This window comes from Microtus pennsylvanicus, chromosome 3 (genome assembly GCF_037038515.1).
Source record: "Microtus pennsylvanicus isolate mMicPen1 chromosome 3, mMicPen1.hap1, whole genome shotgun sequence".
NCBI lineage: Eukaryota > Metazoa > Chordata > Mammalia > Rodentia > Cricetidae > Microtus > Microtus pennsylvanicus.
In genome coordinates, this window is record NC_134581.1 from 24,162,341 (window position 1) to 24,186,658 (window position 24,318).

General features: G+C 49.2%; 1 protein-coding gene across 2 annotated transcripts; it reads right to left on the reverse strand.

Moving 5' to 3' along the window:
• Positions 1 to 988: 988 nt before the first annotated feature.
• On the reverse strand, positions 989 to 23,522 carry Nme9 (NME/NM23 family member 9). 2 transcript variants are annotated; one of them, XM_075967723.1, is made up of 12 exons: positions 23,343 to 23,522; positions 22,932 to 22,968; positions 20,574 to 20,631; positions 16,795 to 16,898; positions 14,464 to 14,535; positions 12,108 to 12,224; positions 10,707 to 10,788; positions 7,352 to 7,437; positions 6,937 to 7,029; positions 5,898 to 6,052; positions 4,609 to 4,745; positions 989 to 1,228 (listed from the first exon to the last, which is right to left on the reverse strand). In XM_075967723.1, the coding sequence occupies exons 2-12, from the start codon at positions 22,962 to 22,964 to the stop codon at positions 1,179 to 1,181; spliced, it is 987 nt and encodes a 328-aa protein (XP_075823838.1). In that variant the 5' UTR covers positions 22,965 to 22,968; positions 23,343 to 23,522; the 3' UTR covers positions 989 to 1,178. The 2 variants fall into 2 exon arrangements, with proteins under 2 accessions (XP_075823838.1, XP_075823837.1); XM_075967722.1 differs by having other exon boundaries at positions 22,932 to 23,031.
• Between the last annotated feature and the right edge of the window lie 796 nt (positions 23,523 to 24,318).

Genomic DNA, 24,318 nt, shown 5'->3' on the forward strand with positions numbered 1-24,318 from the left:
TGGTGTGGAAGAGCATAGCCTTCCCTCAGAGTAGAGTGTGCATGGGCTTGGCCAGCGCAGAAATAGCACACGAACAAGGTGGTCGCGGGTGGGTGTGCATGAGTGGTAACACCTGAGTTACTGTTTACTAAACTCTCGCATCCCTCAGAGGAAGGGGCAGCTGAGGCAGCAATTTAGTGAAAACCGAAGGCTGCCTGGCCCCACGGGAGCACATGGTTAGGGCTTAAAACTGGACTTTAGCCCAGTCAGAAGCCAAAGAAATGGAGGAAATATTAGATTAGCCCCGTTCCCTGTGTAACAGCGCTATGTTAGGAGCAGGCCGTAGTGTGAACTGCAGTGGTAGTGGCTGCCTCGTGACTTAAGAGGTAGCATGGGCAGTACCGAAGCCTGTTCATACCTGTTCTGTGGCAGTGTCATCGCCGTCAACAACAGCTGGTTCCAAGTCTCAGGTTACTAAACTGGGCCTGCTGAGATGACCCAGCAAGTAAGGGTACCTGCTGCCATGCCTGATGACCTTTAGATACTCAGCAAGTAAGGTACCTGCTGCCGTGCCTGATGACCTTTAGATACCCAGCAAGTAAGGGTACCTGCTGCCGTGCCTGATGACCTTTAGATACTCGGCAAGTAAGGGTACCTGCTGCCGTGCCTGATGACCTTTGGATACCCAGCAAGTAAGGGTACCTGCTGCCGTGCCTGATGACCTTTAGATACTCAGCAAGTAAGGGTACCTGCTGCCGTGCCTGATGACCTTTGGATACTCAGGACCTCTAAGGTGGGAGGAGATCGTTGAATTCCTCAAGTTGTCCTCTGACCTGTGCCCACGCCCACATGTACACATCTACACTTACACCCCCACACACAAATATCTGTTTTTTTTTTAAGGTACCAAGCTAGGCTCAAAGCAGTAGATTTAGTGTTGGGGAGATCCAGTGTCCTCGGTGGAGTGAGTGCAGTAACTAGAAGGAGGTAGGGTATGTTCTGTAGACTGTTTAATAAGTCAGGGAAGCGTATACAGTTATTCTTGGTGTCTACAAAATAGGACTGAACCAGAACATATTGGTGCTCTGAAATCTTCCTCTGAAGGTCCTGTGCAGACATGAACATTCCGAGGGCTCCTCATGTGACCTTGTGACCTTGACCCTGGCAGCAGGCAGTAGTGTCCCAGTTCTCAGGTACACTCAGAGATACAAAGGGCCTCCATGGGGCTCGCTGCTCTGAGCCTCAGCACCTAGGGGAGGGAGTGACATTGTTCTGTAATACTCCTGAAACAGCCATGGCCCGGACTTCTGTCCTTCTCACCCTCCACCCCACCCCCCAAAAAGACAGAGCTGGAGTGTGTCTCCAGGCCTAATAGCCAAGGGGTCCTAATGGTTGTGTTAAGAGGGTGGATACAGAGTTAAAAATGAACCGTTGAGGTAGGTCAGTCACTAGACCTTTACATCCTGTCTGCCTTCATCTTCACAGCAGCTTTGTGAGGAAGATGGTGATCTGTATTATTAGTGTGAGGTCTAATGGGTCTATCATTGTCTCCAGTTCACACAGGAAGTCTAGGGCCCAGCCCTGGTAAGTAACTTTCCAGATGCTGTTGAGCTGGTGAGTAGTGGGGCCAGGATCTGTCTACAGAGCCTGTAGCCGGGAGAGCGCTGAGCAAAGGTCAGTGCCTGCTCCTCCGTGAGGCTACTTCACAGAAGCCAAGTGTGATCTGGGCTCAGACCCTTCTAGAAACACTCCCCCCCCCGCCCTGCTCTATCAGCTGAGGCCAAAATGTCAGATCCCAAATCTCCAGTGCTCCACAGTATCCTAGTCAAGTTGTGTCCCGCCAGTTCACCTGCACCTGCCCTTGTTGACCCTGAGTTACACCTTCATGCCTCCACCATGCCTCTGAAGGGAGCTGCCCTGGCAGGACTGCCCATGAAGTGAGAAAACTGAAGAACAGTGCTGCTTGTGTGAACTTGGGTCTCCTATCCCCAGCCCCAGAGCCACGCTCCCCAGGGTTTCCTGAATCCCTAAACGGGTACACTCAGCATGTTCCTCACATCCACCCCACCTGTCCTGGAATGATGAGCTTTAGATCTTGAGACCATAAGCACGCCAAACATTTAGGTAAATAAAACCAAAACACATAGGTAATGTACACATTTTTTCTTTTTGAGACAGAGTTTCTCACTTCATAGACCAGACTGCCCTTGAACACAGATCTGCCTGTCTCTGTGTACTGTGACTAAAGGTGTGAGCCACTGCCCAGCTTGCCTCCTCATAAGAAACTAGCCTTTATATTCTTGGGTTGTTTGTTTTCCCTGGACTCTCCATTTCCTACCCTTTCACCTCATTGCAGTCTCAATGCTACCGGACCCAATTCTTCCACCAGTTACAGAATCAATGTTCTGTGCACAAAGATTCTGGCTTCTCACTCAGATCCGTAGAAGATGACGACTGGGCCCATCTTGACCGGGCCCTGTGAGTGCTTCCCATGGAGGGAAAGATACTGATCCTTCCTGGTTCACTCTAATGCTGAGGGGCAGAAGGCCATAGCAGGCTCCAGAAAGGACCCTTCTATGGCAGCCTGGCTACTCAGCAAGCCTACCAGGGAAGGGGTTAGGGCACAGGGACAAGAGAGAGACACCTGGCTTTGAAGTAAGTCTGAGAAAGTTACTAAATTTTCACTTTAGAGGTGAAACATTTTATTAAAACACTTTGAAGGTGTTCAGCAACCTTGGACATTAAGGAAGTGCAGATTAAAACCACTTTAAGATACCATCTCACGTGCTAGAGAAATGGCTCAGAGGTTAGGAGCACAGGCTACACTTTCAGAGGTCCTGAGTTCAATTCCCAGCAACCACATGGTGGCTCACAACCATCTAAAATAAGATCTGCTGCCCTCTTCTGGCCTGAAGGCATATATGCAGGCAGAACACTGTACACATAATAAATCTTTAAAAAAAAGAAAAAAGATACCATCTCCCATGCCAACAAAGGCACTTCTCACAAACACCAAGAACCAGAGCTGGTGCAGAGTTGGGGAACACTGTCGATGGGAACTACTGCAGCCACTCTGGATATCAATCTGGAGGGGTCCCAAAAACATCCCACTGTGGGCACATACCCAAAGGACTCTGTCCTACGACAGGGATAACTGCCTTGTTCATTCTGCCCTATTCACAGGCCAGGAAATGGAAGTAACTGATGAATGATCAAGGTTTGTACAGATACAGTGTGATATTACTCAGCAGTAAAGAAAAATGAATTTGCAGGGAAATGAATGGAATTGGGAAAAAAATAAGTAAGATAACTCAGACCCAAATGGACAAATGCCATGTGCACACGAGGATCATAGTGTGATTTGTATGATTTGTATCACATGGGCTGTGCAAGCAAAGAAGCAAGGCGATGTGTGGTAAAGAAAGGCATATAGTAGAACATAATTAGAAAAGAAAGTGGGGAGGTAATGTGGGTGGGAAGGTTTAGGCAGGGAAGGAGGCCTGGAGATTAGGGAGGTGCGGGTGCAGGATGGGCAGAGGATTAACTTTCTCCGGTATGAAGAAACCATCTGAGAAACAAGGCATGCCCATGTACGCAGCGTTGACAGAATAGCAAGTGCCATCTGCCTGGGATCAAGACCCTCCAAGAGGAAGGGACCAGTGCCTGGTAGCCTAGCTAACAACCCAGGTATGGGAGGAGTAGGCCCATGTGGGGAACATTCCTCAGGGTTAACTTGACCGACTATGAGCAATTGCTTTCTGAATACCAGTGCTGAGACTCATAGACAAAGGTGTTACCCAGCTTTGCTCAGAGAAGCCTCTCCTGACAAAGGACAGTAGTGTATAAAGACTCACGGCTGCCTGGGATGCAGAAAATGAGGGACAGATGTGGGCCCAGTCCTAAGCAAGTCCCGTACCAAACCCTGCTAAAGCTCAGTGAACATTGTAAAAGAGGAAGAGAAGGCAGGGTAAAGGGTCACCAACCACCATTCCCTGAACTCATAAAACCGCTGTAATCATTGGCTCATATCAGCTGTCATTACCTGCATGGGGCCCACCTGAGGCCAGCCTCTAAACTCCTGACTCTGGGAGAGGGAATCACCATCTTCAGTGAGGTGTGCTCCCTCTGAGTTCTCCAGGCATTTGCTAACAGATAGCTTCAAACCCACGGTCAAACAGGTGGCCCTGGTTAATCTTGGTGGATCATAATGCAAAATGAACAGACATGAACACTAGAGAGATTTGTTGGGGAGGGAGGGTGGGCAAGGGAGGGAGGGAGGTGGGATCAGTGTACAAAGCATGCTTATGTGAAATTATAAAAATAAATTTTTAATTTTGTTTAAAGTTGTGAGATTTTCCTCATGGTTTGCAGAAAGAAAGGCAAAGTGTCTTCACAGTGGAACGGGGACTCCACAATAAGCAGAAAAAAGGGCCAGTACGGTATTAAGTAGCAATCCTAATGCTTGATGAATAAACCAGATGGTTTAACGCTGGCACCAGTTACATGGTGACCTTGGCTTCAGAACAGATTTATTTGCTAATTAGGAGGCAAGCTGTCGGTTTCACACACACACGATCGTACATGGCTTTCACCTCAGATTTAATGAAGAAATCTGCCGTGACAACTTACCCTGCGGGGCTTCCGTGTCTGTATCTGAAAACCTGAAGCTGGGGAAGAGCAGGGCCAGCTCTCTGTTGGCATCGTCTCTGTCCTGGCTTCCATGCACAGCGTTAAAGGGCATTTCTGTCCCATACTGAGCCCGGAGACTGGGAGCAGGGGTACAATGGGAAAGAAACAATTGCTTCACTTGAAAAGAAATGCTTTGCTCTCTGGTAACAGGACCACCAATCAGCATGAGGGTGCTTGCTCTTTGTGGAGAATCCAAGAACAGCAACCATGCCAGCAGCTGCTGGCCAGGGGCATTACACACAGGACCTGACTTTTTTTTTTTTTTTACCATTGCCCAGAGGGAGACTACAATTCCCACTGTTGGGTCTCTGCCTAGGGCTTGCACCATGCGGTGTGTCACGACTAACTTTGATAAGAACTGTAACACTGATAGTGCTGGGTAGGACCCATGTGCTGAGCACAGCTCTACATGCCTGTGTCCTCTCCCCACTTTACAGCCTAGGGAACTGAAGCCAATTTAGGGACTTGCCCGTTAGGTGGTGACCTAAGATCTGAGCCCCCCACTGCTTTACTTAGCCTCAGTTAGATGCCCTTGCCCCTTACGACTGCAAGGGACAGCTCTTGGGCTTTAGCTGTTAGTGAAGTTCTTTCCTGTTGTCTGTCCATAGCCGCTGAGATAGCCCATTGGGGCGTGGTCTCTCTCCCTTTAAAAAAGCAGCTCTGGCTTCCGGCTCTGCTTCTGGCGACTAGGCTCCCTTCCTGATTGTGCAGAGGGTTTTTGTCTGGGACGGTGATCTGTAAGTTTTCCCTCCTTAAATAAATAACCATTCTATTAATCATAATTCCAAACTGGTGTGGGATTGTTTGTGACCTACGCCTTCAATGGGCCTGTCACCTCAAGGCCAGCACCCATGGATTTGGCACTGTGACTCACTGAGTCACTGAGAAAGCTCTAAGCAGGTTTAGGTAGGTGTGCTGAACGGGAAGCTGACTCCAGATGACCGTGGGAATTGAATCTATAGTACAGGCCATCCTGCAGCCTTTGACTTGGTAGGCTTGTCTGGATCTCTGAGATCTATGACTGAGCCAAACTCAGCTGCAGCCTTTAGAAGAGGGGGGAGGGGCGTCCCCTGGTGGGGGTATTCAGCAAAGGCTGGGAGAGTCAGTCAGGGTAGGAAGATGTCAAAGTCTTCCCAGATATATAGAAAGGGCAATCACCCACAATTCTGAACCCAACACCAAATGAAGTGTCAGCTTGACGTGGATGAAGGAACTACAGCTGGCGTCACCTTTCAGGGTGTTCCCTCCTGGCCACATTGGGGTCGCAAGGCCCCAGGAAGTCTCGCCAAGCAGCGACTACATCCTCGGTGCCCTCGGTCTTGGTGAGGATCAGGAGGTGGCTGGGTCCACTGCACATGTGATGGACTAGCTTCTCAAATGCCTCCTAGGCACAGGGAAGAAGAACAGTGACCTGGGGCAGGCATTACTGACAGCTGAAGGCCAGTGAGCCCGGGCTCCGCACAGACTGGAAGGGAGGTGTAAGCAGCCTTGTACACCCCTGGACACACAGCCATGTCTGCCCACTGTAATGGTGATGACCAACCACACCCCAAGGCCTCAGGAAGGTGAGCCGGCTGGGTAGAGGCATGCTAAAAGCATTGTACACATGGGGATGTTATATATAGGCGTTGGCTCTCCAAAGGTACAGTGCAGATGGGACTGCCCCTCACCCTGCTCTGCAGCCCTTTCTCCTTCAACAACAGTATCCTGGGCTTCCTCTGGGGAAGATCTCTCCTCCATCTCATTCGTTCCTCATTTCACAACCAGGATGCTTAGCAACCATCACACCTCTGACTTGGGAGGTGGTGCTATGGCCTAAGAGTGGGCAACCATACTCCCCAAGTAGGCAAAGCAGAAGCAGAAGCAAGCAGAAAAGGCTTGTGGGCTAAAGCTGCAGTTGGCAACGTCGAGTGGTTTGCCTACTGCCGTGACTCCTGTGGGCCCTAGAACTTTCTTGGCTCCTCTTCTCTCCAAGTCCTCTTGCTAAACTTTTTCATTTCCGTTCATGAATTCTGGGAGTTCTGGAGCATCCTTCTAATAAAAGTCTTTATTCCATTACTTAACAGTTAGAATTTTCCCTTAGAGCCGTTGTACTTGAGCCGTACAGGCTCCAAACCATATTCTGAGTGCAAATCCGTTACCCACCCACTTGCCATCCATATTCTTGTTCTTCCTCCTGCTCCCCTCCCAGCTCCTATCAACTTATCAGCATAGTGCTGGAAGAGAAAAGAGAGAGTGAGCTGGGTCAATAGGAGCAGATGAGCTGACCTGCCCAGCTCTGTGTTGATAGAACACTTGCATTTCTGCCTCTGTCAGGGTTCTCTCTTCGTTTGATAGGATGTCAAATCCTGCTTCCTGGATCTGCAGAATATACATACAATATATACATATATATACACATAAATATCTATGTGTGTGCGTGCATGTGTGTATTCTGCAAATGTGACTGTAATGCCCACATTTACAGTGATCTTAATGGAAAGGTAAAAAATAAAAATGGGCAACAATAGAAGCCGTGCAGGTTCTTAGCCCCGCTCCCAGCACCTGTCCCTGGATCTAATAGCGTCCTAACCGGGGATAAAGTTTGAGGTGACTCATCAGAAGCCTCCTTTCCTCAGCACAATACAGCGGCCGCTGCCCATCCCTGTGTAGTCACCATGGGGGAATCTCCTGCATCTCCTACCTTCATGATGATCTCGTCAGCCTTCCCATGGGCCACTGCGTCGGGCTTAATGATGCCTAATGTACAGGCCTTCTTCTCTGATGGCACTGAAACGGGGTAGGGGAGGTGCTGTCAGATGCTGAGGCTCTCAGGAGGTCATTTGCAGGAACAGTGTTGTTTCAGTACAGGCTCCATCGATCGCACCGAGTACCAGGTCTAGACTCCAGGCTTCAATCCTCTGGCCTCTAGGCTGAGCCTCAGACTCTAGCAAATGGCACCAATCTGACACCAGACCACAGCCAGGAACCTCAGCCCGACACAGAGGGACAGAGTCTGACTCTCTGAACTCCGGTCTGGGGACACATAGGGATGGGCATTTCCAAAAGACAGTTCAGAAACTTGGAATGACTGAGTAAGTTGCCTGGAGCTGGGCGAGCACTGGAGCAGAGGCGACATCTTTATGTCTTCCTCACCTCTTCTTGTGGGTCTCAGATTTAACTGCTGTCTGCCTTGCTCTCTTCTCACTCTCTGGACTCTTCTGCTTCTGGAAAATTATTTTATATGTATGGATCTTTTGGCTACATGTATGTTTGTGCACCATGGGCATACCATACCCACCGAGGCCAGACGATGGCACTGGATCTGCTGGAACTGGAGTTCAGACAGTGGTTAGCTGCCATGTGGGAATCAAAGCTGAGTCCTCTGGAAGAGCAGCCAGTGCTCTTAACCACCCAGCCTCTCTCCAGCCCCCTTCTGCTTTTTGCCTTCCTTGCCATGTGGCAGAAATGGTTATCCCAGGCCCTGCATGAACTTTGCGCTTCTCCACTCCAGCACATGCTACTACATTGTAGCTTCAGACCTCTCTGTCTCACGTTGGTTGGATCGGCTTGAGCTTCCTTATTTCGTTTTGGCTTTAGCTTTATTTTGGCTCTGCTGGGGATCAACCCTGACAATCGGGGACCACTTAGGTCCAAGTTCTGGGAAACTGTAGGGAAAGCTTTGTCTGGTCCAAGAGCCCGTCCCTTTTGGGCTCCTGGTTACATGAAGTTGGCCCTGGGAAGTTATCTACATTTTCTACAGAATCAGCATTTCCCACAATCTATTTCCTGCTTCTCAACTTTTGTGTCTGTTGTGCCATAATTAAACAAAACCGGCTGTATCTACGGGGGCTCTCTGTGAAGCCTGTACTAAATAGGTATATGCTATCCACTGGATAAATGCCTCCTAAGGGTCCAGAAGCTAAAGGCTTGGTCCCCAGCCTGTGGCCCTGATAGGAAGTGGTTAAACCTTTGAAAGATGTGACCTATTGACAGGTGGCCAGACCAGCTCCTTCCCCTCGTTTGCCTCCTCATGGTGAGATCCCTGCTCCCCGCAAATGCTCCTGCCCTGTGCTGCTTTACCATGGGCCCCAAAGCATCAGGACCAGTTATTATTCACAGAAGGCTCCAAAACTCTGAGCCAAAATAGACACCGTGCTGTATAAGATGATTATTCCCAGGTATTTCACATGGCGACAGAAACACTGAATTGCACAGTATCCGTCACCATAAGCAACCACCTGTTCATCTTTCTGTGGTTCCCATTTCTGATCGACTGCAAACACTTGACATTAAAGCACTCTTAGGATTGATTCTGTGATGAATTGGTGGGCTCATGAGATCCCTAAAGCATAGAGGGAGAAGAGATGAGGCCCTTGTAGGTCTCTTCTAGCTTCAGCTCCAAGGGAAAGTCCAGTGAAAAGGCCAGAGAAATAGAGAGATGTTATCTCAGAAGCCAGAGGGTAGGGACTTGAGCTGTAGCTCAGAGGGACTGGCCTAGCATGCATGAGGGCCTAGGTTCCATCTCCAGATAACCCCACACACACACACCACACACACACCACACACACACACACACACACACACCACACACACACCACACACGCACACACACACGCACACACACACCACACACACACCACACACCACACACACACCGCACACACACACACACACACACCGCACACACACCACACACACACACGGTGGTGGCGAGGGCATTGAAGGGGAAGGCACATGAACACCATGGATATCAACATTCTTCGCAGGAAAAGACTGTGTCTTTTGGCAGCAGGAAGGTCACTGTGTCTCTCAGGAGTGCCCTTTCAGGAACAGTGGGTTCAGAGCCTGGCCACAGAGCATCAGCAGGGGTGAAGCTGAGGGGTGGCCCCAAGAAGTGGACAAAGTTCACAATCTTAGCCGAGGGAAGAGAGGCTGAGGGAGAGGGAGTTTCAGGTGGTGTTCTGGGACAGAGGCTTCACTGAGAAGGATATAGCACAGCGGGGAAGAGGCCCTAACACAGAAGAGATATTTCCTGTGAGCGCCAATTCACAGGTTGTCTTTCCCATGACGTCCTGGCTTTGCTAGCCACGCCTCTTGCTTTGTCGGGATCCAATCTCAACAGTCCTCACTGTGCATCCGGGGGAAATAGCCATGAATCTCATGTGATGATGACTTCAAAGCTTCCTACTAACAGCTGCATCCAGTCCTGGCTCCCTGGCACCCCGTCCCGGTTCCCTGGCACCCTGACCCCAGTCCCGGTTCCCTGGCGCACCCAGAACCGGTTCTCTGGTACCTATCCCCAGTCCCTGTTCCCTGGCACCCCGTCCCTGTTCTCTGGCATCCCATCCTGGTTGCCTGGCACCCTGTCCCGGTTCCCTGGCACCCCGTACCGGTTCTTTAGCACCCTATCAACAGTCTCTGTTCCCTGGCATCCCTTTCTGGTCCCTTGTCATCCAGTCCCAGTTCCCTGGCACCCCGTCCTGGTTCCCTGGCATCCAGTCCCGGTTCCCTGGCATCTTGGCTCTCACACAAGACATCTTCCCAGCAGCAGCCTGTCTAACTCTCTGATCCTCACACACAGCCAGGCTACTCTTCTAGGAAGGCTCTGGAAGAGCCACAAGGCGGTGCATATAAAACCTGTATAGCTGGAGAAAGAGGAAGAGAGGGGGTGGGGCTGTGAGCAGAGGAAGAAAGCCTGTGGAGAGGGGAGGGCTTGTGACGTTTCAGAGAGGCAGAAAGTGAAATTTGAACTCCCCAGCTCAGACAGAATTTATTGCTCCTCTTCTTCGTCATGACTGAAGTTTCTAGGAAGACCATTTCCCGATGTCCAAGGATTGCCAGTGAAGTTATATTTTAGTCTCATCAGACAGCTGTCAAATGGACTCGTGATGGCACCAAAGGGCCGAAGGGAGATCCCATTTGTTTGAAGCTAAGTACTGAAGACAAAATGCTCATGGCCAGCTTCCCGGAGCTGAGATGCCCAGTAGCCTGGTGACTCACTTGTTGAAGGTGCACATCAAATCAGAACCCACCTTGCTCTTCGGCTCTGTACTCACCTAGGCCTATGCCAGCATCTTCACCGCCATCCTTTTCTCGGAGAGGACACTTGGCTGCACCAGAAAGAGCCTCATCAGTAACCTAGGATAAAGGAGTTATGAATAGAAAGGATTTAGCCAATGAAAATCGTTAGGAAGACTTTCAACATCTAAAGAAACAGTATCAAAATGCAGAGGTCAGCCTTGGGGAGGAGGACAAGGTTCATCAGGGTCTGGGTAACGAGGGCCTTTCTAGTGGCTGGATGATGCGGGAACCCTTGCTGGTCTTGAGCCTTTGGAGTTTGCCTCTTAACCAAGCACAAGGAGAGACCAGGAAACAATAAAGAATGGCAGCTGGTATTCAGATACAAGGGACTAGCCACCTGGTGCAGAGAAATAAAGGGCCACACCATTTCCCCAGAGGCAGCTCGTGAAAACTGAGTGTGTGGTCTTCCTTCTCAGGGAGGCAAAGCTAGTATCTTTAGAAACATGGAAGTATGGCCTGGGTCTGTGTATTCTGGAAAAGGGACCGCGTTCTCTGGAACTTAGCCTGAAAGCTTGAGCGTGAACGCCCAACAGTGTTCTCCCAGCAGGTGCACACGGTGCCTGGAAACCCCTCAGTAAATCTATGGCGTATGGATTGTTTAAAGATTGCCTCCTCTTGGTGAAGATGATGCGGTCTGTCTGATATTAGAAATAGTTTCTCAAAGCCGCAAGTTATGCTGACCCCGTGTCCCCCCCGCAATGACAGCTAGGTTTCTGAATTAAGGAAATGACCTGTGTGCTCACAGCTAAATCATTTAGGGATTCGAGTGTGGGGGTCTCCAGGAGAGATATCAGCATGAGGCTGGGGGGAGATCCCTCCATCCATTTGCTGTAGTTTGGGTGTTCCCCCAAAGCCCACGCATTAAACTCATGGTCCTTGGTTTGGCAAGATGGTTGAACCTAAAGAGGTGGGGCCATAAGGTCAGTAGGGGAGTGTACTTGAAGGAGATTGGGAGAGGAGGCTATTCTTTCCAGCCTTCCTGAGAGGACCAGCCTTCACTTCACGCTGCTTCCACACTGGCTCAGAATCCACAGACCCAACTGACTATGAACCGAAGTCTAAGCTCGGAGCCAAAATGAACTCTTCCATTAAAGAATTGATTGTCTCGAGTGTGGTGTGGTGGGCTACATTACTACTCAGCTCTGCAAGCTTGTCTCCTCCCTGCAGCCATGACTAAGAGTTTAGTTGTGAGGGAAAGGGAAACGGATGAGAGAAGGTCCAGGGTCTCTGGAAAGGCGGAAACTTCAGAACGTGTATTCTCTCGAGGCCTGGGTGAAGGACAGGCCCAGTGTGGGACATGAAAGCTTCCTGGTGGGGGAGGGGACCATGTGAGGCCACTTGTGAGCCTGCCAGTTGGACAAGTGACCTCTGCTTACCACATTCCGTTCCCTGCCTTCAGCCAGAACCTTCTTCTCCACCTCCAGCTGGTGTAAGATGGTCTTCCGAAGCAGGGGAGCATTGGCCCCCTTCACCACAGCCACCAGCTCTCCTCCCTGGAAGGTGGGACAGACCACGTGAAACCCTCTTCATGGCTGGTCACTGATGTCAGGAGACAAGGACGGTGAAAGCTATGCCTAAGGTCTTCACCAACCCCAGGCCCACACCCTCCACCCTCACTCCTCCAGCTCCTTCCTGGAACCCATCCCACTATGAGGCCCTCAATTTGGACCCTGTTTCTTAAACAATTTCTCTCTGATCTCTACTCCTCCCTGACCCCCATCTGTGGAAGCTTCCTTCGGGGCAACTGGCAGTTAGTTAAGGGAGGAACAAGTCACAGAAAAATTGTGTACTAAATGTGACTTGCATGTAGCATTGACAGACATTTATTGAGTACTTACTATATACCAAGCACTCAGACTGAGGCAAAGAATACCAGCACTAATCTGAGAGAGACAGAGGACCTGCCTCGGTGGAAGCACAGGGGAGTGGTCGCTCCAAACACACAGCTAGGATGTAACACCTGCTTTAATAGGGGACTTCTCTCTTGAAGCTCGCCAACACGGAAGTGGAAGTGTGACTTCCCAGGCCTGGCTGCGGCAGTCAGGGAGGACTTCGTAGTGCTCACGCTTAGGGTGGGCCTGACTTTCCCGCTTTCATTTTCTCCACGTATGTCACTGAGACACGGATCTGAGGAGCAGTTCCTGTAAGACGGCCCTGCTTCCATTTCTCTCCATCCCCTGGCGGGCCACCATGAGTTGGAGATTGTGGCCTGGATCCCCACAGATGGTTGTGAATTATGTTTTAACCACCATTGGCCCAACCAATCTAATAACTTCAGTAAGGACAGTGTTCTGTGACAGCTCTAATGGCCAGGGTGGCTGCTTGGGCGTGGCCATCTCCTTCCCACTGAGTGGTTCTTTCTCCCCACAACCCCAGCCATGCAGAAGCTGGGTCTCACTGCCAAAAGACATAGAGCAAGTGACATTTTAGCCTAAGTTTCTAACATGGGACTAGGAAGATGGCTCAGCAGGTAAAGATGCTTCCCGCTGAGGACGCTGAGCTGAGTTCAATGTCCAGGACCCACAAGGTGGAAGGAGAGAACCAACTGTCATCTGACCTTCACGTGCTGTGGCATGTGCGTGTGTGTGTGTGCGTGCATGTGCCACACACACACACACAGGTACGTGCACACACACGTGTGCAAACACACACACGCGCGCACACACACCAATAAATAGAAATGTAACACATAATTAAAACAAGTCCCTAATATGTACCACTCAAGGTGCCAAGGCTAAGAACTGAACTGAGCAACCCAGACTGGTTGCCAGGAGACCTAGGAGAGCAGACCCTGGTTTCCCTGACTACCACGAGGGGGCGGGGCTGAGTCTGTGTCAGCCTATCCACCAGTTGCCTCCTGAGTCTGGCAGGGAGCCTCAACCTGGAAAGCCAAGGATGCAACAGTAGGTTCTAAGGGGCATTGGGCTGGCACATCCAAAGACAACCACGTCACTTGTCACTACAGAACCTTTGGGTTCCCGGGAGACTCCCTCGCCTTTTCTTTCACTTCACACTGTAGGTATCAAGGCAGATTCACAGCTTATCATTTCCTCTAAAAGAAGGCATTCTCAAAACTGCTCTGAGAGTAGCGTGTCTGACTGTGTGCACTCCAGGATGTGTGTGCTTTGCCATGCACAGTCCCCTAAGAAGGCTGTCCAGCCACCAGAGGCCACCATGGAGCTGTGTCTTTTGTCTCCTGTTGCACAGGGCCCTCAGGCAAGAATGAACACACCTGTGCATGCCCATGTCTCAGGGAAGTTCTGCTTGGACTTAGTGAATCCGTCTAGAGGGTGTGTCAGGGACAGCATCACCCCTTAGCATGGCTGGGGCTTCACGGTGGCTCAGGAGAACTGATACTTCTGGTCTGAATACCAGATTTGTATCCAACGAAGTGTGGTGGGCGGTTTGTTTGTATTGTTGCTCCGAGACCTCCAATGGAGTAAAGCCTTGATTCACAGGGTAGAGTCCATGTTCAGCTGACTGGGAATAAACCATAGAATTTTTCTGGCCAACCACATGAAGATAGAGAGACACAAAGAGGAAAAAGGAGGGGCTTAGAAAGGTTTACGGGTCTTTTTGACCTGGGAAGGTGGAGAGGAGTGCAGCTGATCTTTTTCTCCATCACTCTGTGGATCTATCAGGTTTATACCCTAATATCTGACCCCTGAGCTTTATTTATTAATAAAACAATAAAAGTCACTATAACAATTCCGCTCCTGCAAAGATACTTACTGCATAGAACAGAAAGGTTGGCTCGCACTTCCCTCGGTATTTTTCCAGAACATCAAGACAGTCTGCCTCTGCCTGAAGAAAGCAAGCTGTCAGCAGGTCCCCTAGGTGCAGCCAGTGAAGAGTCACAGCAACGCCATGCCCTCCTGATCCACCTCCCGAATGAAGCCCAACTCACTGGCTTGTCAACGTACTTGTGGCAGTTAGTTATGTCAGTGACATTACCTTGAGGAGTCCAGTGGGAAGGAGATAAGCTTCTCTGACTCCCCCACCTATCTACTCAACTGGTCCAGGGAGCCCCACCATCTGACATCCTCCTATGGCTGTCACTGGCAGTGACAGGTCTGAAGGTCCTCAGGCATCCCCTGACCACCTATGGCCCTTGGAGTCTGACCTTCTGAGAAATGAGTGTAAGGCAGACCCATTGTCTCCCGTTGTCTTTAGTGTCTGCGGACCTGGCAAGGCAACACTGTGCAGCGGGTCAGCAGGGTCTCTTTCACACCTCTATGGAATTCATGTTTCTGTGCTTTAAGCAAACATTTGCTAAAAGAGCCCCTTTACGACATCGAGGATAAAAGTCTTGACACGCTGGACTCTGAAAGTGACATTTTGTCCAACAGTGCTCACTAACCAAGACGGATACACAGATGCATCTTAGTGACATGTGCTTCTTCCCTGCATACAACTTTGTGGTGAGGTCGATGCCTTTATGTCTACATAGACTACAGGACACAGTGACAGCCACAGGACACAATGACAACCACAGGACACAGTGACAATCACAGGACACAGTGACATCACAGGACACAGTGACATCACAGGACACAGTGACAATCACAGGACACAGTGACATCACAGGACACAGTGACAGCCACAGGACACAGTGACAGCCACAGGACACAGTGACATCACAGGACACAGTGACAGCCACAGGACACAGTGACAGCCACAGGACACAGTGACAGCCACAGGACACAGTGACAGCCACAGGACACAGTGACATCACAGGACACAGTGACATCACAGGACACAGTGACAATCACAGGACACAGTGACATCACAGGACACAGTGACATCACAGGACACAGTGACAGCCACAGAACACAGTGACAGCCACAGGACACAGTGACATCACAGGACACAGTGACAATCACAGGACACAGTGACAACCACAGGACACAGTGACAGCTACAGGACACAGTGACAGCCACAGGACACAGTGACAGCCACAGGACACAGTGACATCACAGGACACAGTGACAGCCACAGGACACAGTGACAGCCACAGGACACAGTGACAGCCACAGGACACAGTGACATCACAGGACACAGTGACAGCCACAGGACACAGTGACAGCCACAGGACACAGTGACAGCCACAGGACACAGTGACATCACAGGACACAGTGACAACCACAGGACACAGTGACAGCCACAGGACACAGTGACATCACAGGACACAGTGACAGCCACAGGACACAGTGACATCACAGGACACAGTGACAATCACAGGACACAGTGACAGCTACAGGACACAGTGACATCACAGGACACAGTGACAATCACAGGACACAGTGACATCACAGGACACAGTGACATCACAGGACACAGTGACAATCACAGGACACAGTGACATCACAGAACACAGTGACAATCACAGGACACAGTGACAGCTACAGGACACAGTGACATCACAGGACACAGTGACAATCACAGGACACAGTGACATCACAGGACACAGTGACAGCCACAGGACACAGTGACAGCTACAGGACACAGTGACATCACAGGACACAGTGACATCACAGGACACAGTGACAACCACAGGACACAGGACAGCCACAGGACACAGTGACATCACAGGACACAGTGACATCACAGGACACAGTGACAGCTACAGGACACAGTGACATCACAGGACACAGTGACATCACAGGACACAGTGACAACCACAGGACACAGTGACATCACAGGACACAGTGACATCACAGGACACAGTGACAATCACAGGACACAGTGACATCACAGGACACAGTGACATCACAGGACACAGTGACAGCTACAGGACACAGTGACATCACAGGACACAGTGACATCACAGGACACAGTGACATCACAGGACTCAGTGACAGCCACAGGACACAGTGACAGCTACAGGACACAGTGACATCACAGGACACAGTGACATCACAGGACACAGTGACAGCCACAGGACACAGTGACAGCTGGTGCCTTTCTATTTGAAAAGGGCGACTTGTGCTTCTTGCTCCTTGCTTCGTCCATGTTTAATTGGTTTACACTGTTGTGTGACTTCTTGCTAAGAAGGAATCTTACCAAAGCAAAATGGAGAAGGTCCAAACCAGCCTCGATCCTCATCTTCTGGAAGAGACTAACCACAGGTTTGCAGGGGCCACACCAGCCCTGGTAGACGTCCACAACTGCAGGAACCAAGGAGAGACGATGTTCCACAGACAGCCACGTCCTTGCAGACAGTCTGCTTTCGCACCTCCACCCCTGTAGTGCATGTGCTTGCAGGACAGACGTCTACTTAGCAGACTGGGACTGAGCATAGAACACAACCATCCCTCACTCCAACGTGGCATTCTGGATCTGAAATATTTCTAAAGTAGCTTGGTGTGGTGGCTCACAACTGTGATTGCAACACTTGGAAGGTGGGGGAAGGAAGAGGAGATATTCAAGTCATCCTCAACTACACACGAGTTTGTTTTACACGTGAGCCTGTCTTAAATGGGGGGGGGGGGTAGGAAGAGACCGAGTGAGTACAGATAGAGGTAGAAACATGTTTTAAGGTGATCCCTTTGTCTTGGGGGAATCAGGCATGGGCCAGAGTGTTACTCAGTGGACATCGGAAGGGAACACAAATTACCCCAAAAGTAGGAGGTCACTACAGGTGACTGACAGGCAGCATGCAGCTGACTCTCGTCCAATGATGGAAAACCTGAATTTCCATTATCAATTAGAAAATCTAGGAATAGAGATAAAAAAGACACCGGGATGCCTGGAGGGAAGGGGGCTTGAGCCTCTTTGGCGTCTATTCTAAGAGCAAGGCTCGGGGCTTCTTTGAGAACAAGACCTTGATAACTGACAGATGTTTGGATTCCAACGCACCATAGGGAAAACTGCACTTGGCTGAAGTAAGGAAAATGTCTCTGAAGACTGAGGATACGGCAAACAGCTCTACTGGGGAAGGCAAGATCAAGTTCTAAAGGAAAAGAAATGGGGACCAAAGTGGAGTCTCCGCAGTGTCTGTACCGATACCTCCAAGGTCAGCTTCCACCAGCTTCTGTCTCATTGACACCTTCTACAAGCACCTCATCCTCTCTCCTCCTTGGCTCTGGGAGAGGTGGTGTTCACAAGAGTGTAGGGGCAGAAGGTGGGAACACTAGAGAGGAGGAGCACAAAGGTTTCGCTCTGACAGACGGAAAGCAAAACAGAGAATGCTTGGAAGATGCCTAATTCTGTATGAATCTGAAGGCGGATGAGAAAGCGCAGCAGTAGATGAGGCTTCCTGTGTGGATGGCTTTAGAAACAAGTTTATACGGTGCCAGAAAGATGGATTCTCTCTCTCTCTCACCCACTAACCCCGGCCGTGTGTGTGTGTGTGTGTGTGTGTGTTTGTGTGTGTGTGTGTGTGTGTGTTCCTCTAACCTGCCCAGTGAGAGGAGCCTTCCACCATCAAACTACTGAGTAGGTCTGGCAGAGTCAGTGCTCAGGAAATGTTAGCCACGGTCATACGAGGGCTTAGCAGGGCAGCCAGCACATGGCAGAATTTCCAAAAGATTGTGGAATGCTAGTTCTTTCATTGTTGGTTAAAAAAAAAAAGTAATGTTTTGTTTCACCCTGAGGCTGCATTTAGCTGCCCTGACCAGAAACATGAGTACAACAGTTAAGCCTTGGCACCATCAAAAAGGCTTCATAATCTCCCCAACTGTGAGTGTGCCAACACTCACACCCACACATCCTGGATCAATAGGTCTAGCATTGTTCAATATCCATTTGGCCCCAGGCTTGGACAAATCTGCTCCAGATGCCCGATGGAAAAGCTAATAATGCTGTGTTGGAGGCTGGGGTGACAGACAGGGGATGGCAAACTGGAAGTGTGGTGGGGAGCCTGACAGAGCCCTAGGGGCTCCCATGAGGAGGAGAGTGGAGATCAGCAAAGATTTCACAGAGGCAGGCTACTTTTGAGCTGGGCCCCGGAGTGAGAACTGTGGTTGTCCTCGGGGTAGAAGAACATGGAGAAAATGAAGATGTGGGAAAACCCATGGCGTGCTCAGGAAAGATGTCTCAGTTTAGGACACATCTCGGGAAATAGTAAAGAAATGTGCTGGAAAGATGTGGAGTTTTTGAGAGAGGGAACATTCTGGAATGCTGAACGGTTATGGAGATAAACAGAGGCGTTATAGAGCTGAGAGTAACAGAATGCAGAGATACCTAGAGAAGAGGAAGGAGTAATGGCTGGGGAGGTGGGCACTTCAAAGACTCCAGCCTCCTGCCCTTGAGAGTGCGTTGGGTCTCATGGTAGGTTTCTAATAAGCACAAGAAAGTATGGATATGACTTTTAAGATTAAGTTGACGAAAGGCCAACTTGCCGCTGTGTCCCCTTAGTGCCCCAACTCTGGAGGAAGCAAGTTACCATGACGTGAGTAGCCTCATGCAGAAACCGATGGCCAGAAATTGTCTCTGGCCAACAGCCAGTGAGGACATGGACCCTGCTGACTACCACTGAGTGAGCCTGGGCCACCAGCAGCCATGTCGAGCTTGGAAGCGAGTCTGCTCCAAAGTGAAAACCCATCTGTGACATGCAAGCTGAGCCCTGGGAGAGCGTCTGGGGCCAGAGGTACCCAGCTGGATTGGACATAACCCTGACCTGCTGGAGGACAATCCATGTTTAAGACGCTGTTGTGTGGGTAAACTGTTACCCAGCAATGGGTAGCTGATACAAAGAAGATAGGTGTGGACAATGGTTGTGCAGTCCCTGGTTATTTCCAAATCTCTGCGATACGTCATTTTCCTTCCAAAACATTCTCCTTTAGTGCCTCAGGTCATTACAACTTCCTGTGACTGGCCACCAAGCTGAGCACAGCAATCAGCTCTACACCAAGAGAACCCTCTCACCTGACAGTACTGCCTCATTTACTGGACTGAATTCACTGATGTCCAACTAAATGAAATACAACAGAACCCCTCTTCCTCGGGGGATATGTTCGAAGGCACTGTGGTTCAATGTATATGCGTTGCTTTTATTGATTGATGAGTAAAGCTGTTTTGGACAATGGCTTAGCAGAGTAAAGCCAGATGGGAAATCCGAATAGAGACATAGAGAGTAGGCAGAATCAGGTAGCCACCAGCCAGCCACTATAAGAAACCTGAGCTAATAGGCCAAAGAGTGTGGAGTTAATATTAAGCCTCAGAGTGGGTATGTTATAAACAGCTTCAGGAACAGGAGGGCAGAAAGAACCCGGTCCAGGAGGCCAGCATGACAGAGAATATTTGTAACAATAGAGAACAGAAGCTGGATAGGACAAAGCTGATACAAGCCCTTGGGGACAGAGACCGTATGATAACCGGCTTCTAAGAGGACAATGAACAACGAGTAGACACCATGTGGATACACTGGACCAAAGAACTGGTGTCCCAGATGGGAGCGCATGAAATCTTAGCACTTCTCAGAACAGTGTGGAATTTTAAAATTATGAACTTATATTTTGGAATTTTTCCATGGGACTATGGTAGGATGCAGGTAACTGGACCAGAGGAGAGTAGAACCGTAGATAAGGCAGGGCTACTGTGCACGCAGACACAAAGAAGTGGCCTGGCTCTTTTTCTGTTTGTGTGTACATTCTGAAACAGCCACAGGTAGCCCAAGCTAGCCTCATACTTGCCATGAACCTTGAACTCTGATCATTCTGTGTCCAGCTCCCAAATGCTGGGATTATAGGTGTGTGCCACCATACCTGGCTTACGTAGTACTGGGGATTGAGACAGAGGCTTAAAAGAAAATACCACTCATCGTAACCCCTTCTTCACATGCGTTACTGAATGATTTTCAAGGGAATGGATCAGGGGGACACGGTTTCATTTTGAATCACCAGTCAGTCCTTTGGAGCCGAGCATTTCCTCCCAAAGCTCCTGGGTGTTGATGTTGACCTGCAGCCAGAAGGATCAAAAGCAGTGTCAGTAAGGGCAGAGGTGGGAAGCCACTTCCCTTTCCCCGTTGCTCTCTGTTGGAGAATATGGTTGTTACCAGGCCAAGATGGTAACACCTTTGTTTCTCCTGTAGAATTTTACTTTAACAGTGTAAAGATGTGGTACATTTGTTTATGCTGCATTTGTTTAACGATGTGTGTTTAATTATGTTAAGATGTGTTGTATCTGTTTCTTCTTCCTGCCTAAGGTACCTGGTTGGTCTAATAAAGGGCTGAACGGTCAATAGCTAGGCAGAGAAAGGATATGCAGGGCTGGTGGGCAGAAAGAATAAATAGGAGGTGAAATCTAGGCTCCAGAGGAAAAGAAGGAGAGAAAAAGGAGAGAACAAAGGACACATTCGGGGTCAGAAGCCAGGCAGACACCAGTCAGACATAAAGAAGCAGTGAAAGTATGATATGCAGAAGGAAGAAAGGTAACATCTCCTGAGGCAAATGATGGATAAGGAGAAGCAGGTTAATTTAGGTTGAAAGAGCTAACCAGAAAGGGCCTAAGCTAGGCTGAACATTCAAAACTGTCTTAATCTTGGAGCTGGTTGGCGGCCCAAAAGACAAAGCCGGGTACAGCTCTTTCTCTGCAGTGTTCCCCAATGCAGTTCTGTCTTCTCTTCACACTCTCCCTTTTTTCTTCCCTCTCCCCTTATACTCCAGGGAAAAAAATTGACTTAAAAACAACGTGTGCCATTTTCAGGCACTAAGAAAGCTGCATGTTATTTGTGCAGGAGTCGAGGAGAAAGTTGTCCCGTGTTGCTAACCTGCACACAAGCGGTGCCACACTGGCTTCCCTTTGTGGTTTATGTTCACTCTGTGTCAGGAATTACTAGTTTGTTGTCTTCCATTCACATTTTTCATACTTATAAGGAGTTCTGGAATATGTGAGGTATGAAATACAAGGGAAATTAATATTATTACCCCTTCCACTCTTTCAAAATATAATCAAAACACATCTTCATTTTAAAACATTTTCAAAAATTACAAAAAATAACATGTACTTAAAAGTACGGCATAGGAGCTGCAGAGATGGCTCAGCAGTTAACAGCACCCGCTGCTCTTCCAGAGATGCTGGGTTCAATTCCCAGCAACCACATGGTGGCTCACAACCACCTGGACTGGGATCTGATGCCCTCTCTGGCATGCAGGTGTACATACGGACAGAGTTTTCAGAAATAATTCTTTTTTTTCTTAAAGGTAAATATGGTATAAAGAATATTTTGGGGGTACTTTTTAGTTACCTGAAAGTAAACTGTCAATCTGACATTCCAACATCTCTGAACACTGACCAGGGAGCTGGGGCGATGGCTCAGTAATATGAAGATCTAACTGTGAGTCCTTAGCACCTATATCAAAAGTGCGGAATGGTGGCCTGCATCCACACAGGGCTCAGAGAGGTCGAGGAAATGGTTCGCACAGCAATAAGGGAGGAACCAGGCCCTAAGAATCGACCATAGAAGATCCCCACTCTGGAGTCCTAGGATGCCAACGCTTCATGGGGTCTTCACACAACCTCACTTCACAGGTGAGCTACATAGAGGGACCCTGTCTCAAAAAACAATGAGGCTGGGGGATGTGGAGAAGGAAAGGAGAAGGAGGAGAGAGCTGGCTTGTCCCCTGTGCAAATGAAGAAAACACGTCTACAAAACACATGTTCATCACACAACACATCTCAAGCCATGCTGTTTAAACAAACAGTGCCGGGAAACTGGTCACCACAGAGTTCACAGATGCATGCCCAGATCCAAAGAATCTCTCTCTCTCACACACACATACATACACATATGCATGTGTATGTATATATGTGCACAGGATATATGTGTGTGTATGTGTGTGTGTATATATATATGTGTGTGTGTGTGTGTGTGTGTATATATATATATATATATATATATATATATATATATATATATATAACCTGTAATTATTGTTCAGCAGAAATAAGATTGGGGAATTAGGCTGTTTCTCTTCTCTCGGATTTGTGGTTTTATGTTACCGCCCATTTGAGTCTTATGGTTGCAAAGTCCCATTAAGAACTTCTGCCTCGGTCGGAGATATATTTATATACATAAGGTTGTCATTACTAGGTGCTCCAGATATTCATTTCTACGTTAACGCAGAAGGATAGGGCACTCGAGTTCCAGAACACTGTAGCATACTCCTAGCAAGTAGAAAGTCGTCTTTATTCTGCACCCCACACCCACACAACCCTCTCCGACCAAGAGAAGGGAGCTAGCGCCCCTAGAGGCTTACCTGTAGGGCAATTTCCTTCTTCTTGCTGCCCATGGCTCTGCAAAGACACAAAACTCTGATCCTGGGAAATGGGTGGTAAGCGCGACAGCTGCCCCACAACCTGTCAAACCAGCAAGCCCAGAGACTCTTTTAAAGAGAAGGGAAATCAATGTACTGATACAAAATACACGGAGTCGCAGACGGAGGCACCCTCATCTTCCCTCCCTCTCCCGGAGCCCAGGGAATCGCCAGGCTGTTTTTAGAGGCGTGCAGGTGTGGGGAGTGTCTGCAAAGCCCCTTCACTAGGGAAACCGGGGCGTCCGCAGGCAGCAGAGCGTCCACGAAGGAATTCGAGACGAGAAAGAGGGTCCCGTAGTCCCTATAAGTCCCCATGAACTACTGGGAAACAGCCTTTGTTGACGGTATAGATACCAGATATCGGGGTCCGGATGAGGACAGGAAGTATTCAACTTCACGCGGCAGCGTCTTTGCAATGGTCGTCCTGGCAACCCAGCACCCAGTTTACCACTGCCAGTGGGGAGCTCTCATTGGCTGGAGAGAATATCAGGTTCTCTAGGTGCTAAGGTAAAAAGATCCCACCCTTCCGTGCTCAATTCCTTCCTTCTTCCTACTAGCCTGCCAGAGTTTATGTACAGCTAGCTTTTCATCCAGCCTTGATATCCTTAAAGGAGGGTCACGTGGGAGATGGCTTTTCAGGAATATGAGAGTTGTCTTTAAGTCTACAAATAATTGTGAATTCAAAGTTAACTATGGAAGTCAAGTTCACATGTGCCCAACAGGTTCAAACAGTGGGTATTAATCCAAGCATATCAAAAGTCTGACTTAAATCATTAAAAGACAGAGATGGCGGAATGCGGTTGAAGAGGTGACTCACAGGTTAAGATCACGTGTCGGTCTCTCAGAGGACCTACGTTCGATTCCCAGCACCCACAAGGTGGCCTGTAGCTCTAATTCCAGGGGGATCCTAAGCCTCTTCTGACTTCCTCCTCGTTCTCCTGGCACCGCAGCATGTACCCAGGGAAAACAAATAAACCTAAAAATAAGGATCTAAGTGTACTGTTTGAACCTCTAGTCTCCTCCAAATGCATCACCTAGGGCTACCTTGTTTTTTATGACATTGTTTGAAGGACTTGGGAGTGAGGTAGGGGAATGGGAGGAGAACGAGGTCAGAAGAGGGCGCCAGATTGCCAGATCTGGAACTGGAGTTACAGATGGGTTTGAGCCACCATGTGAGTGCTGGAATTGAGCCCTGAGTCCTCTGGAAGAGCAGCCAATGCTCTTAATCACTAAACTATCTCTCCAGCCCCTGGAACTTGGTCTTTTTGTGTTTGATAATATTAATGAGATTGTTTTGTCCAAAAGCAAATCTCTGGAAAACAGACGTCTT

What these genes read in the sequence shown, in the direction of transcription:
- Nme9 (XM_075967723.1), bottom strand. Translation starts at nt 22,964, where the DNA reads ATGGGCAGCAAGAAGAAGGAAATTGCCCTACAG. An exon ending in ACCTTCTCCATTTTGCTTTG is followed by an intron (nt 14,536 to 16,794) that starts GTAAGATTCCTT and finishes TGCTTTCTTCAG; the next exon opens with GCAGAGGCAGACTGTCTTGA. An exon ending in AGATGCTGGCATAGGCCTAG is followed by an intron (nt 7,438 to 10,706) that starts GTGAGTACAGAG and finishes ACCCCGTTTCAG; the next exon opens with TGCCATCAGAGAAGAAGGCC.